Here is a 14,231-nt window from a genome sequence, read left to right on the forward strand (position 1 = left end):
GCCATGTTCCTACACTAAGAGGATGGGGAAGAAAGTGTGTGCTACCAATACACTTGGAGAATCAACCCTTGTTATAACATTAGTCCTTTTTGTTTTCTTGGGGAGATTAGTTTCTCCACTGGTTTTCAGGCTAGTTATAAAATAAACCATTCACTTAGTCTAGGCTGCCTGATTACTCATGAAGATTTGTTGATATTTGTGAACATCTTGATTTCATAAAGCCAGTACCATGACATCATATTTTATAGATGGCCTTAAATGGAGAAGTCAACTTAAAAAAAAGTCTATAGAATTAAGATATAAAACATTCAGCAAACCATGATGAATCTCCAGGGAACTTTATTAGCACATTTCCCTTTAAATGCTTTCTAGAATCATCTAGGTAGTTGATTTATCTGAACAGATCTGGTGTCTCCAAGTAACTTTGATAGCTAAACAAGAGAAAACTTGGATATAAGAAAAATGCAAAATGCTCTAATGCAATTATTTAAATGTAATTAATGACTTTTATTGGTTAAGTACAGGGGTTTTCCTTACACTTGACTTTAGAACTGAATTACTCAATAAAGACATTTTACTTCCCCTAATGTTATGATTTGTATGGTGGGCTTCTGGTTCATTCTACTTTTAGTAATAGATTTATTACTTTTCTATACTGCTTATATTTCCCTACTATACTTGCTGCATGCTTTTTGTATGAAATCCTGTGTATTTTTTTTTTTCAGGGTGATTTATGATAGAATAATTTTAATGGCATTCATTCCATGTCCTGTATACAACCATCTGTACCTGTCTCCCATAGAGGTGTGACTTGAAAATAGAAAACCAAAGAGACAGACTTACTCCGTATAGCTTCTTTTTTTCTGAAGATTTATTTTTCATGCATACAAGAGCTGGGGTACAGGCCAGAGATACGGGGGGTGAGAGGATTCACCAGAGACAGTGGGGAACAGAACAGGCAGACCGACCAGAGTACACTGTTGGGGGGAGCAGCAGGCAAGTCAGGAGAGGTCTGCTGCACCATGTGAGTTGCTCCCTGGCTGGCCGGGGGATTGAACTCGTGCTGAAGAGGCTGTGGATTACTTCATGGTGCAGTGCATAACCCCTTGTGCTACCAGGGAGGCCCACTCTGTATAGTTTCTTTTTAAAAGAACAGTTGGGAAGCCCAATCATTTATCAAACTACAAAATCTCCACTGATATTTGTAAGCATGGTCTATACTAAGACAAAACAGAATTAGAATTAATAGACAGTTATGAAGTTGTAAAATGTCACTTAGCTTCATATATTCACATAACAGAAGAGGTTCCCCATTGCCAGTATATGACATTAAATTAAGTTGTTGTCTTTTGAGGATGGCAGGGAGAGGAGGGCGTTAAGTTAGGATTCTGCCTTTCCAGATCTTCATTCAACTGCTGCTTATGACTGAGAACTCAGGCAATGGCCCCTTCTGCCTGATTTCCCTAACAAAAATTGTACTTTCATGTAAATATCAACAAAATGGGTGCAAGGGAGCTGGCAAAGAAATCTGTATCAGAGGATGTTTCTCTATACTCTGGGGTACACTGATTATCTCTCTGAGGTCCCCAATGTCTATTTCACTTTTGGTTTCCGAGACACTCATTGGATCCTGCCTCTTACTCCCACTGCTCCTTCACCCTGACCACACTTAGTGTCACATGGTGACTGTCCAGCATCCTGGTCACTGAATTTATTTCTTGGTACCATTAATTCCTGCCTGGCCCCTGAGAACCCAGAGACTGTGAGAAAAGCCAGTATTTATGTTTTCCAGGGGCTTTGCAGAGGTGCTAATTAGCTCCTTTTCAAAGTCCTGTAATCAAACAGTAAGAGGATTGTTGATTTTCCTTTCTCCCCTCCTCCTCCTTTTTGGCTTTTGGCCCCAATAATAAGTATGGTTCATAAAACTCATCTTGTTCTTTGGCGAGGACACCGGCTCTGGGCTGCATTGCTGGCAGCCCTGCGGGGCAGCTGCTCCAAGCTAACTTGGCTGGTCAGCCTGCCTGAGAGCATCGACAATGGGCGTCCTCTTTCTTTGCCTCCAGGCTTCTTCTTCTTGGAGAGGAAAAGCAGGTTGTTTTGTTTTTTCCTTAAGAAGTATGGGGATTTCCAATGAAGATGAAAACATTTGTGCCTCACAGATGAGGGAGAAGACAGGGAGATGGACTTTTCAATGTATTATACTAAAAAAAAAATGATTTTTTTTTTTACAATATTTTTACGACACGTTTTTACAACAACCCAGTGGATTGTTTTTCCATGTAGGTGAGCGCTTTACACTGAGAAGATGCAAGTGTAGAAGAAGAGGGACCCTTGTGTTTGTAGGAGTTGAGATGAGTGGAAATGTCCATGTACAATTAATTGGGGAGTGGACACGTCTTCTTGAATTAGAAGATGCTGAAGTGGCATTTTCTTTCTCTTTCAACTGACTTGCTTTAATTCAGGTGGTGCCTACTGGTCTGAGCCTTCGCTAAAGGTCACGGGTCAGGCATACCAGGCTGTTTCAACCCGTGATTTCCATGGCTAACAGAAGCAGCTAGCTCAGGGGCGGGGCCAGGATTACTGTCATCCTTATATCTCCTGTTCTTTTTGGATTCAGCCCAACATTTGCTTTCTGAGCAGGAAGCGGATGCTGAAAAGCTCATTGCAATTTGTTGAGGACTTGGTAACTTTTGTGAAAGTTGATTTTTGTTTTACATTTGTGTTATGTATTAAACTCATATCTAGAAGCCAAAGCATTAGACACTTTTTAAATAAATTCAGCCAGTAAGCAAATTCACACAGTGAGTCAGATGCCAGGATTATGGTGCTGAATTTCCCAATTCAAGGTCTCCTCTCTGGAAACTGAAACTCCAAGCCAGTGAATAAAACTACATATTTGGAAAGCAGCAGTAGATTATATCATAAATGTATCTTTTTATTGTCAGGTTGCTCCAAAAATTAAAATCTGTCACTACCATAATCTATAATAAAATCTCACATATTTCTTTTGGGCTGATTTTTTTGGTGATGATGAACTTACCTGGTTACTCGAAAGTCATATATAAACAATCTCAGAAGTTATTCACTCAGTAGTGTTCTTCCTATAAAGACATATTAGTGTTAGTTCTCTTCAGGGTTTTGTGTGTCATGTGATGTCAAAAGACTTATGATAGTCTTTGGTTTGAAAGTATCTTTCCCTACTGACCTTATAGTTTTAAATTTAATTTAATCCTCCTGTTGATTGTTCCAAAGGTTAGAGATCTGTAGGAGGTGTATAACTTGGTTCTGCACAGGAAAAATGAGTTTTGTGTAAAATAGAGATAGATAAAAATAGACAACATGAAACGTATGCCCCACCTCTACATGCAGAAGTATAGGAGAGGCTATAACTTAAGCCATCACTCCAAATGAAAAAGAGATCATTGGTCTGAGTAAGGCATACACAATGATCAAATAAAATTATATTTTGAAAAAGAAAATCTCTATTTAAATACTTTGTTCCTGCAAGGTAACATTTTGAATTCATGTGGGATGTTTTTTATTCTTTTCAGCAATTTCACCCGAAACAAATTGACGAGTTTGTCTAGGAAACATTTCCGTCACCTTGACTTGTCTGAATTGTAAGTAATGACTTTATGTGGCATTTGGGGAAAAATTTCAAAATTTCAATTAAATATATGTTTTTAAAATGAGTACATCTATTTTTTATCAAAATCATTGAAAAATGATTTCTCAAATTTTGACTACTTATTCTTCTTCATGAATATGTGATTCCGTAATAAAAACAACAGATATCTTAATGGTGACATATCTTTTGTGATGAGTCTAAATGTTATATTTACATAAGAATGAAAAAACAGGGGGACTTTGTGTGAAAATGACAACACACCTCATGGCATCTGTTTGGCCCCTGTTATGTTCAGGTGATAGTAAACCCATTCAAGAAGGAAATCCCAATGGGCAATAACTAACTGACCCCCCCCCCAACACATCCCCACCAACAGCTTTAAACCACCAACTCCAGAGCTGGCTGACTGTTAGTGAATATTGGAGGAGAGGCAGTCTTTTCCTTGCCTACCCAACACTGCGAGATTTTTTTTCTAGGTCTGCCACTTCATTCAATATTTATCTTTATGCTAAATTCCCTTTGCTGTAAAGTGCTTGCTAGGAGTGAAAATGTGAAATGTGTTGAGGGCTAATATTCATTATTTCCAAGTATGACCATTCTTGTGTTAGTACATAAAGCAAATATGAGCTGTGCCATTCCTTTGAGTAAAGCACCCACCAAAGAACCCTAGAGTGGGGATTCTGTGTGGCAGAGGTGGACAAGGTTTTCAAATACCAGAATAGCTTTTGCCTAAACTGTTTGTTGCCCCAGTTGTAGGTTCAACCCTTTTCATAGGAAATCATGTGGGTTAAAGGATACTACTAGTAGAGAAACAAGTTGATAGGTGGTTTGATGGTAAAATTTTGGCCAATAGCAATTATTGTGAATAAACTCAATTTAGGCAGTTGGAACACTAGATTTCTAATTCAGGACTAGATATAGAAAACTTAAGGAAGATCTATGAAATACAGTAAGAAAGTATAAACGTTTTGAGTGACACCACAGAAAATTTACTTGAGGAGCTAAAAGTTAGAGTCCTGATTTCAAATTCACATGTTTTGATATTCTCCTTGCAGTGTATTTGCCTGTTGCACATCAAAATAATATGGCACTAGGAAATAGGAATACAAGAGGGACAGTTTCTGTGTTCCAGGATTTTGCTATCATGTGCAGAGGTAAAAGCTTAAACAAATAAGAGGGATGAGCTGTGAATAATAACTGCAAAAGAAATTGCAAACTGAGCTAGCAACAGTCAGCTGTGTGATGGCATTGTGTGGTCCTGCAAGCATTCCTGTGTTATATGTGAGGATGCCTTTGCATCTTTATCCCTTTTGTTGATTTAATCATACCTTCATTTTAGAAAGATTCTATAGTTTCTCATGTACCCTGAGTGCCAGGAAACATCTTAGGTAAGGGGGGCTTAAACACTGTGAATCACTTCTGCATTATTCCATATCCAGTAGTGTTGAATCATATTTTGGTATTGAAGGGATACTTGCAGGCAATCACACAGACAGAAATTAAACGAGTCTGCCATGACCACATTTTCCCCAAAGAAACTCCCAGAAAAGTCTCCAGGGATCCCTGAGATTCTTAGAACCCAACCAGAAAACCACAGAAGCAAATGATGTTGCAAGCCCAGATCCTGTCCTCACGGAAATCTTAAGTATTGTGGTTAATGCCAGGCAGAGCCTATGTAACGATTTTAAATGACCTCATTTAAAGGCTCATTACCATAAATGGAATTCATCTTAAATAGGCCACTGAGTATTATAAATAAGCATTTAAAGATTTTTTTTTCTTGTGGTTTTTATTTTCCTCTTGACTACTTCCTCTTTGGCCAATCACAAGCCACAAGAGTCAGGTGGCAGGGCTGAATGGTGGCTTTCTCTTTGCAGACCTTACCAGCCTGGGTTAAGTGGTTCAACTTGCAACTCAGTTGCCCTTGCTCTCAGAAACCCTGAACTTGGTGTGTGACAGCGTATGCTCACACAGGATGTCCAAGAACTAAAATTTCTTCATTTCTTTATTTCTTTATTTATTTATACAAGCACTGGGTACAGTCAGAAGTGCAGGAGGGTGAGAATTCACCAGAGCCAGAGCGGGGAGCAGAGCAGGCAGAAGGACCGAAGTACACTGCTGAGGGGAGCAGAGGGCAGCAGGAGAGGTCTGCGCGCCATGCGGGACCCTCCTCCAGTGGCTGGGGAGCAGTCGGGCAGCCTTGCAACCCAGTGCTCAACCGCTGCGCCACCAGAGAGGCCCAAGAACTAAAATCTCTTGCATCAGTCAAACAGAACTGTGATTACATAATGAAGAAAGCTGAGAGGACCAGCCTGTTGCTCTCATGATTGAGCTTTGCATTATACTTAACATTTCATTTTAAATTAAGATGAAATTGTACCCCCCCATTGAAATTTGAGCTTATGAAATGATAACCTTCACTCTCCAACCTGGTTGGAAATAAGTATGCTAATATATCTGAAAATGTATTGTTGGCATCTGTAAGATCTTCTTAACGAGAGATAATTTTCTTAATCTAATAATTGTGATAAATTTATTATGGCACCTTAATTTTTTCCATCTTATGAAACATCTTTTCTGTCCTATATTATAGCTATTTCTGTTCCTGTCTTGTTTCACCTATACATTTGTAAGGTCTTACAAAATTTTGCATGTTTAGCCTCTGTGGTGGTATTTACATGTAACAGAAGCTTGGTAAATATTACATAAATGATTGGTTAATAAATACTGTCATGCAATAAAGGTAGGTATGATTTTCAAAGATTGCAGGCTAGAAAATATCATAACATTATAGTAGTCCATTAATATTAGTGTAGTTAAAACTGAAAATGCAGTTTGATTGGATTTCATTTTTGTTTCATGTAGGATCCTCATGGGCAATCCATTTACATGCTCCTGTGAAATTATGTGGATCAAGACTCTTCAGGAGACTAAATCTAGTCCAGAAACTCAGGATCTGTACTGCCTAAATGAAAGCAGCAAGAATATTCCCCTGGCAAACCTGCAGATACCCAATTGTGGTAATTTACTTTTAAATCAATGAGTTCTAGTTGCTATTAATTATTCTAATTGCCTTGGTGTGGTGGAGAGTCTGGGAGGATTACCACTATTCACATTTTATATAGTATGCTAGTGATGTCTCCAGTGATTGAGACAACATTTGTGTGCAGTATAGAGAAATCAGTTGGGAACTACTTTGCTAAATATTCTTTGCAAGTAGAATAGCAATTTTGAATGAATAACTGAAAGTGTATAGAGGAAAAGTACTCTGTTTATTCCTTTGTTTCTTTGTCCATCTGTCCATCCATCCATCCATCCATCCATCCATCCATCCATCCATCCATCCATCCATCCAAAAAAACCTACTAAGAGTTTGATCATTTATCCAATATGAACTTGTTTGCTCTCCAGGCCATATAGAAAGAAGGATCTGAGGATGTTAAAAATAAATGCATAAAATAAATGTGGCTCAATCCAGCACATTCTCTTAAGCTTGTCTTGCTGTCAGGTGTCTGTGTCTCTTGGAGGGGCAGGGTGCATCTGCCTTCCTCAAGCTTCCCCCATGTTTGTGTTTATATTCTCCCCCTTACTCATGTCCCGACTTCTTTCCTCAGTATTTGCACCTCCAGGACTTAAAAGGGCATCATATGAGGAAATCCTAACTCTCTGTGAGTGCCAGTGTAATTATAAGGGAGGAAAATCAAAGTGTCTGGTTAGGATTTTGCTTAATACCCCCACATGCATGTTACTCCTCTGTTGAAATTTTAATCAATTAGTTAACTAGTTAATCAGTTCAAGCATTTATATTTCATCTTCTGGCCTGTGACTGGGGATACAACACAAAATTATGTAGTACTTGAAACTGTGTGTTAACCATAAACTTCCTATTCTTTTTTTTCAAAGACTATTGTTTGGGGTTAGTTTTTATATAAGGAAAATATAGCTGCTGCCACTTTTAATGAGAATGTGATGAAAGGAAAGACAAGTGTTTGTTTCTTATCCTAAAGGGCCTTAGAAGACTGTACTTGACCCTTCCCACAGATTTTTCTGTTGTAAGTAGGCCCTTTTGCTTCCTAATGGAGGTATCGGTCTTTTTTCTCTTGCCAAGTTCCCTCAGCTTTCTTTGCTAGCCAACATAAAAGAAAAAAACAAAAGCCTCTTAATATATATCTTTTTCTGATTGATAAGAGGGTAACTATTCTCTGTTCTGGTATAAAGTTGCACTGCTGAGAGAAATTGCCTAGAGGGACATGAAATTCAATGTTGAGTCACCTGGCCCCTTGGCCAGCTCCCAAATCCCCATGGCTGTTGTGACCACATTGATTCAACAACCACTGAGAGGAAAAAAAGAAAACATCTAATTCTGCTCTGATTTCACAAACTGCCTCTTAATAGACGTCTGCTTTGCCCTTGCCTGAAACCAATTTTGGCTGTTTTTTTTTTAAATTTTTAGCCATGTTGCCTTGACGGCATTCTGGTAATCCCCACCCCACACCCCCACACACTCCCATCCCCTACTTAGGTTTTGTTGCTAGGTCATTGAGATAGTAGGGAGGTGGGGGAGAGGGGAAAAGGGTAACTGTGAACTGCTCCCAATTTTTCCTGACCAGTTTGTTGGTTTTCAACGATTTTTTGTCCCCTACAAATTAGTCAATGGATTGTTTGAGTGAGAGTAGACTTTAGGTCCACTGCCAAAGGGCATGTGTTGATTGATCCATTAGGACTGAATAGTTAGATTCATGGTAACTATTCACCTTAACTCTTCCGTATTGATGGGCATTTAGGTTATTTCCCATTTTCCATTACTACTTAAATATTCAACCAACATCTTTGTATGTACTCTTTGTGCACATGTACAGATGCAAAGATTTTTCTAGAATACATAATAGGAAGTACTTTCAGGCTTGTATGGTTTGCACATTAAAAAATGTTGTACCAATTTATAGCCGTTCAATACCTTGATATTGGCTAGTTTATTTTTTGTCTTTCTAAAATATGGTATGTTATTGTTTTTTAGTTTTCATTTTCCTGATTATTACTAACTTCAGGTTACTAGACATTGTCAGTGAATTGTCCATTTATATTCTCGGTCTGTTTTTCTATAGGGTTTTCCTTTTCTTCCATTGATAGTTCTTTGTTTTACTTTTTCTAATTGTTTGAAAGTAATAAATTATGGGTTTTTTTGTAAATATAATGCCCAAATATTTACCACACATATCTAAATTTATTATTTGCAAATATCTAGAGATAATCCTTAACAAAACATGAAAGGAAATTTTACTTCCTTTACTTTCTCCTTCCATATTCCACATCATTATCATCTGGTATTTTATTTTTAGATTTATCGTTTCTTTGTATATTATTAGTTTGTATTACCTACTACTTTCTCTTGGAGTGGGTTTTCTTTTTGCTGAAGAATATTCTCTAGTATATCTTTATTGAAAATTTTATTTTATTTTATTTTATTCATTTTTTGTGGGACCCTCGCCGGCGGCCGGGAAACGAACCGGCACTGCAGAGGCTGTGGGCAGCCTTGCAGCCCATCGCTCAACTGCTGCTCCACCAGGGGAGGCCCTATTAAAAATTTTAAATAAAATCTGCAAGTTCTTGCCTGGAGGGAAATCAGCCTGTATTTTCCAAACAATTGAACTATATTTTCATGGAATCAGCTGAGTATAAAATCCTAGGCTTAAAAAGACTTTTCTTTTATAATTTTGTGGATAGTGTACCATATTATCCTTGTATTCAGTGTTGCTGATAACAAGCTCAAGGTCAGACTGATGCTTATTTCTTCATAGGTGACTTGTGCTTTTTATTTTACCTCTAGAAGCTCTTAAGTTTTTCATCTAATTCATGTTAGTCTTAGATTTTACTACAATGTACCTATGGTATATATATATATATGTTAAATAACTTGTTCTGTTTGGCATGCAATGTAACCTTTCAATATGAATGCTCATGTCTTCAGTTCTGGAAGAATTTTCTAGTTTATTTAGGTGTATATTTATACTTCTGGCTAAGCTTTCCATACTTCTTAACCTTTCTGTGATTACTTTCCGTGTTTTGGGGTTTGTTTTGGAAGAACTACTTTATTCATTTATTTTGCTCTTCAGCTATTGCTCCACTAATGATTTCTCCCTTTCAACAACTAATTTCTAAATTCCTCATTTTCTAAGCAATTTTCTTTTTATGACTGAAATGCCCCAATTTATATTGGGCTTCACCATATTTTTAGGGTGCTACCAGCACTTGGTATGACTGATTTTCTCCTTTACCCAGTGCTCATTGCTTCTACTTGGAGGTAGTTGCAGCTGCTGCTGGTTGTGGCACCAAAGTAGGAGGGAAGGGCAGGAATTGCAAAGATTTTTCCTCCTATTGTGTCTACTCATTTTCTTAATCATTCTTACTTTCCAATGTGGCAGTGAATTTTTTAAAAATTACATAATTTCTAGAATTTTGAGATGAGAGGAGGAGACTTCAATTTGGGGCTTAGTCATAGATTAACCTACCTCATCATGGTGTCCCAACTTTGATCCTTTAAATCAAAGTTAAACAGATTGAGTAGTAAATTACACTGCCTTGTTGACTTAATTTTTGTTTCTGATATTCTGTGTTAAGGAAATCAGAAAATTTCTGATATCTTCAAGTTAGATATCTGTACAAAACAAGGGTTCATGATCAGTTGGCTGTTCTTTATTTCCTTTAGCTCTCCCCATTTGCAAGCTTTCAAAATGTATGTTATATTTAATTTGGTCACAAATTCATGGACTTCTTACATTTTTCCCCAGATATTTTTTTATTATTTTTTTAATAAATTTTATTTTTATATTCCCCATACAATTGCAACCCCCTTATTTTGACCCCAATCCCTCCCCTCCCCGCCCCCCACGCCCCATAGAGTGTCTCTGGTTCATAGTTGTTTGTTGATTTTGATTTGTACTTTCTTATAGTTATTCTTTTTCCTGGTCCCTTATTTAAGTTTTCTAGATTCCTGCTATGAGTGAGACCATCCGGTATTTTTCTTTTTCTTTCTGTCTTATTTCGCTGAGCATGATCCCTTCCAGCGCCATCCATGTTGCTGCAAATTGCATGTGTTTATCTTTTTTGAATGCTGAGTAATATTCCATGGTGTATATGTACCACATCTTCTTGATCCAGTCATCTATTTTTGGGCATTTGGGCTGTTTCCAAAGCTTAGCTATTGTAAATAGTGCTGCTATAGTAATAGGGGTGCAGGTGCTCTTTGGAATTGATGTTTCTGTGTCCTTTGGGTAAATACCTAGGAGTGGAATTGCTGGATCATATGGAAGCTCTATGTTTAGTAGGTCCAGAAATCTCCACACAGCTCTCCATAGTGGTTGGACAGTTTGCTCTCCCACCAGCAGTGCAGGAGAGTTCCTTTTTCTCCACGACCTCGCCAACAACAAATCTGATCTTTTAAGGAAAGGCTGGAGTTACAAATTTCAGATACATCTATTATAAAATTAAATTGTATGAATAATTGACATACCCAAGGGAAAGTTTTTGAAGGAAAATATTGCTGAGGACAGATTTTGGGAATAGTAGAAAGCAAAAAGAAAACTGTTCATAGTAGTTTCTGATTATTCTTTTGATTTCTGCTGTGTCCATTGTGATTTCTCCTCTTTCATTTATGATCCTGTTTATTTGTGCTTCCTCCCTTTTTTCCTTTGTGAGCCTGGCAAGGGGTTTGTCTATTTTTCCGAAGAACCAGCTCTTGGTTTCATTGATTTTTTGGATTGTTTTTTTTAGTTCGATTTCATTTATTTCTGCTTTGCTTTTTATTATTTCTTTTCTTCTACTAGTTTTTTTTTTTTTTGTTCTTTTTCTAGATCTTTGAGCTTCAATATTAGGTTGTTTCTTTGAGTTCTTTCTTGTTTCTTGATGTGAGCCTCCATGGCTATATATTTTCCTCTTATTACTGCTTTTGCTGCATCCCATACATTTAGGAAATTGGTGTCCTCCTTGTCATTCAATTCAAAGAATTTTTTAATTTCTTCTTTGATCTCCTCGTTATTCCAGTGGTCTTCCAGTAGTGTGGTTTTCAATCTCCATGAGGTAGGAGAGTTTCTTGTCCTCTTTTTATGGTTTATTTCTAGTTTGATGCCTTCATGGTCAGAAACGATGGTTGGTGTGATTTCAATCTTGGTGTATCTGTTGATGTTTGTTTTGTGCCCCAGTATGTGATCGATCCTGGAGAATGATCCATGTGTGATTGAGAAAAATGTGTACTCAGATTTTTTTGGGTTTAGTGGTCTATAGATGTCTATTAAGCCCAAGCGCTCTAGATCCTTATTTAGAGCTTTAGTGTCTTTACTTATTTTTTGTCTCGTTGATCTATCCATTGTTGATAGGGGTGTGTTGAAGTCTCCCACTACATATGTGTCCCAGATTTTTTTTTTTGGATGAAAATGCATCAAACTCTAAGAGTAATTTGTCAGAGTATGGCCTTGTATGTTTCATCATTATAAGCCAATAATTTACCAATAGCTATGGCCATTGCATTTAGTTTGTAACTGGTAATATTTTAATTTCAATAAAGATAATTTTTGGGATTTAATGTCTTATAAAGTGGGTTTTCTTTAAAAACTCTCCTTGTATTATTTCATTTTATTAAGTATTTTATGGGGAACAAATTTTCTATATTTTATAAGCAGATATACATCCTCCGTATATCTAGTGTCTCCCTTGAAAATAACAGACATTTGATTAATGTTTGCTCAATCGATGCACTAATGAACCATATTATATCATTGATCAAATTGGACTAAATTGTAACATAATTGTGCACATATTTCAGTTAAGATAACTAATACATATTATTCTAGTCAAATGATAACATATTCTAGCCGTTCATAGTTTCCTTTGAAATACCTATCATCCTGTTTTGAAAGAATCTTCCTTTCTTCTTTTCCTTTCCACCTTTAGCAATTAAGTGAGCATGACAGGCTCGGCTGGGAAGTTGAGCCATACCGTTCCTATTAGCAGCACAGTCAAATGTCTCACAATATTTCTACAACAACCCCTCCTGCTGTGAATTACTGTAAATTTATTCACACTGTGAAACATGTTGTGGTCTGTTCTCCACAAGGTCCTTTTTAACCTTTGGAAAACTTTATTAATTGCAAGGCAACAAAACATATTCATACACAATTTCCTTTGAGCACTGGTTCTGAAGACAGAAACCAAATCACACAATTTCAATTGAAGAAAGGCAATTTTGCTAACCTGTGCTGATTTATATTACATTTAAAAATGTCTCTCTTAAAGCTTTAGTTTTTTTTTTTTCAATGAAAACATCTACCATGTAGTATAGTTTAAATTTTTGCATACAATGTCTGCACTTTGTTGATTTTTGGAAGTTAGTTTTGTTAGTAGCATTCACCTTTGAATTATTTCCCCTGACTGAATGGGATTACTAAAGAACATGGTACTCTATGTTTTAATTTCTTGATACTACAATTATAATTTAAATCTTTGCAAGAGAGTTTCTTCAGTAATTGTTAATAGTGTATTAAATGCTCTGTTCTGAGTAGATGGTAACCAAACGAATATTCTTTTGGTTCATAAAAAATAAAGTCCACCCATCATCTTATTGGTAACTAGTTACCATAGAACATGCTAGTCCTGAAGCACATAGGAAGTGGTAATTCAGCTGATGGTTAAACATCTGTGCAGTTAGTTACATATAAAATTCCTCAATAGGTCCATTGATTAAAAATCAGTTCAGCCTTTGATCTTATTATTTATGGTGACATTTTCAATTTCCCAACCTTCACTGTCAGACTTTAAGTATAGAGAATCCTTAAGGTATATCGGCAAAATATACCATTTATGATGGGAAAGTTCATTTCACAGGTTCCTGGGAGGAGAGGTTGGGTTCCTTGATGCACATTGATTTTAATGATTTACTTTTGATATTTATTTTTGGTTTTTTATAGTTTGTGTTATGCATGTCTGTTTAGCATATATGTACATACTCCTTTTTTGTTTGTTTTACAACAGGAAAATAGACTGATAGTGATTCTATTTTGTTGGCATTCACAGATTAAAAAAAATGTCCTATTAATACTCTATGTGGAAGTTAGATTGGTATAAAAATTATTTTCTTAAGGTTTTAGTTAAATTGATACTCTTCTGAAAAATGTATTAAAGTCTTTTACTCTCTTGCTTTACTTTTATTTGAGATCTGTCTTTATTTACAAAAATAAGGCAAGTCACATATTACTTTCCTTAATTTTTTTTGAAGATTTATTTATTTGTGCATACAAGAGCTGGGGTACGGGCCAGAGGTGTGGGGGGTGAGAGGATACACCAGAGACAGAGTGGGGAACTGAACAGGCAGACTTACTGAAATACACTGCTGAGGGGAGCAGTGGGCAAATCAGGAGAGGTCTGCGGTGCCATGTGGATTGCTCCCTGGCTGGCCGGGGATTGAACTTGTGCTGCAGAGGCTGCTGATTGCTTCATAGTGCGGTGCTTAATCCCTTGTGCCACCAGGGAGGCCTTCCTTGATTTTTTTTTAATGGAAAATAAAGGTGTTTTTCCTAACCTGTCCGTCACCGATTAAATTTTTGTGTTGAAA

General features: G+C 36.9%; 1 protein-coding gene across 5 annotated transcripts in view; it reads left to right on the plus strand.

Moving 5' to 3' along the window:
- Positions 1 to 14,231, plus strand: part of NTRK2 (neurotrophic receptor tyrosine kinase 2) — a gene marked incomplete at its 3' end in the record, with an annotated part of 340,861 nt that overhangs the window by 37,383 nt on the left and 289,247 nt on the right. For all 5 annotated transcript variants that reach the window (XM_084238704.1, XM_084238705.1, XM_084238706.1 and 2 more), the window contains exons 4-5: positions 3,552 to 3,620; positions 6,494 to 6,648. In XM_084238704.1, coding sequence (XP_084094830.1) covers positions 3,552 to 3,620; positions 6,494 to 6,648 — 224 coding nt within the window. The remainder of the gene's footprint in view (positions 1 to 3,551; positions 3,621 to 6,493; positions 6,649 to 14,231) is intronic.

Source organism: Talpa europaea, assembly GCF_964194135.1.
Source record: "Talpa europaea genome assembly, chromosome: 7".
Taxonomy (NCBI): Eukaryota; Metazoa; Chordata; class Mammalia; order Eulipotyphla; family Talpidae; genus Talpa; species Talpa europaea.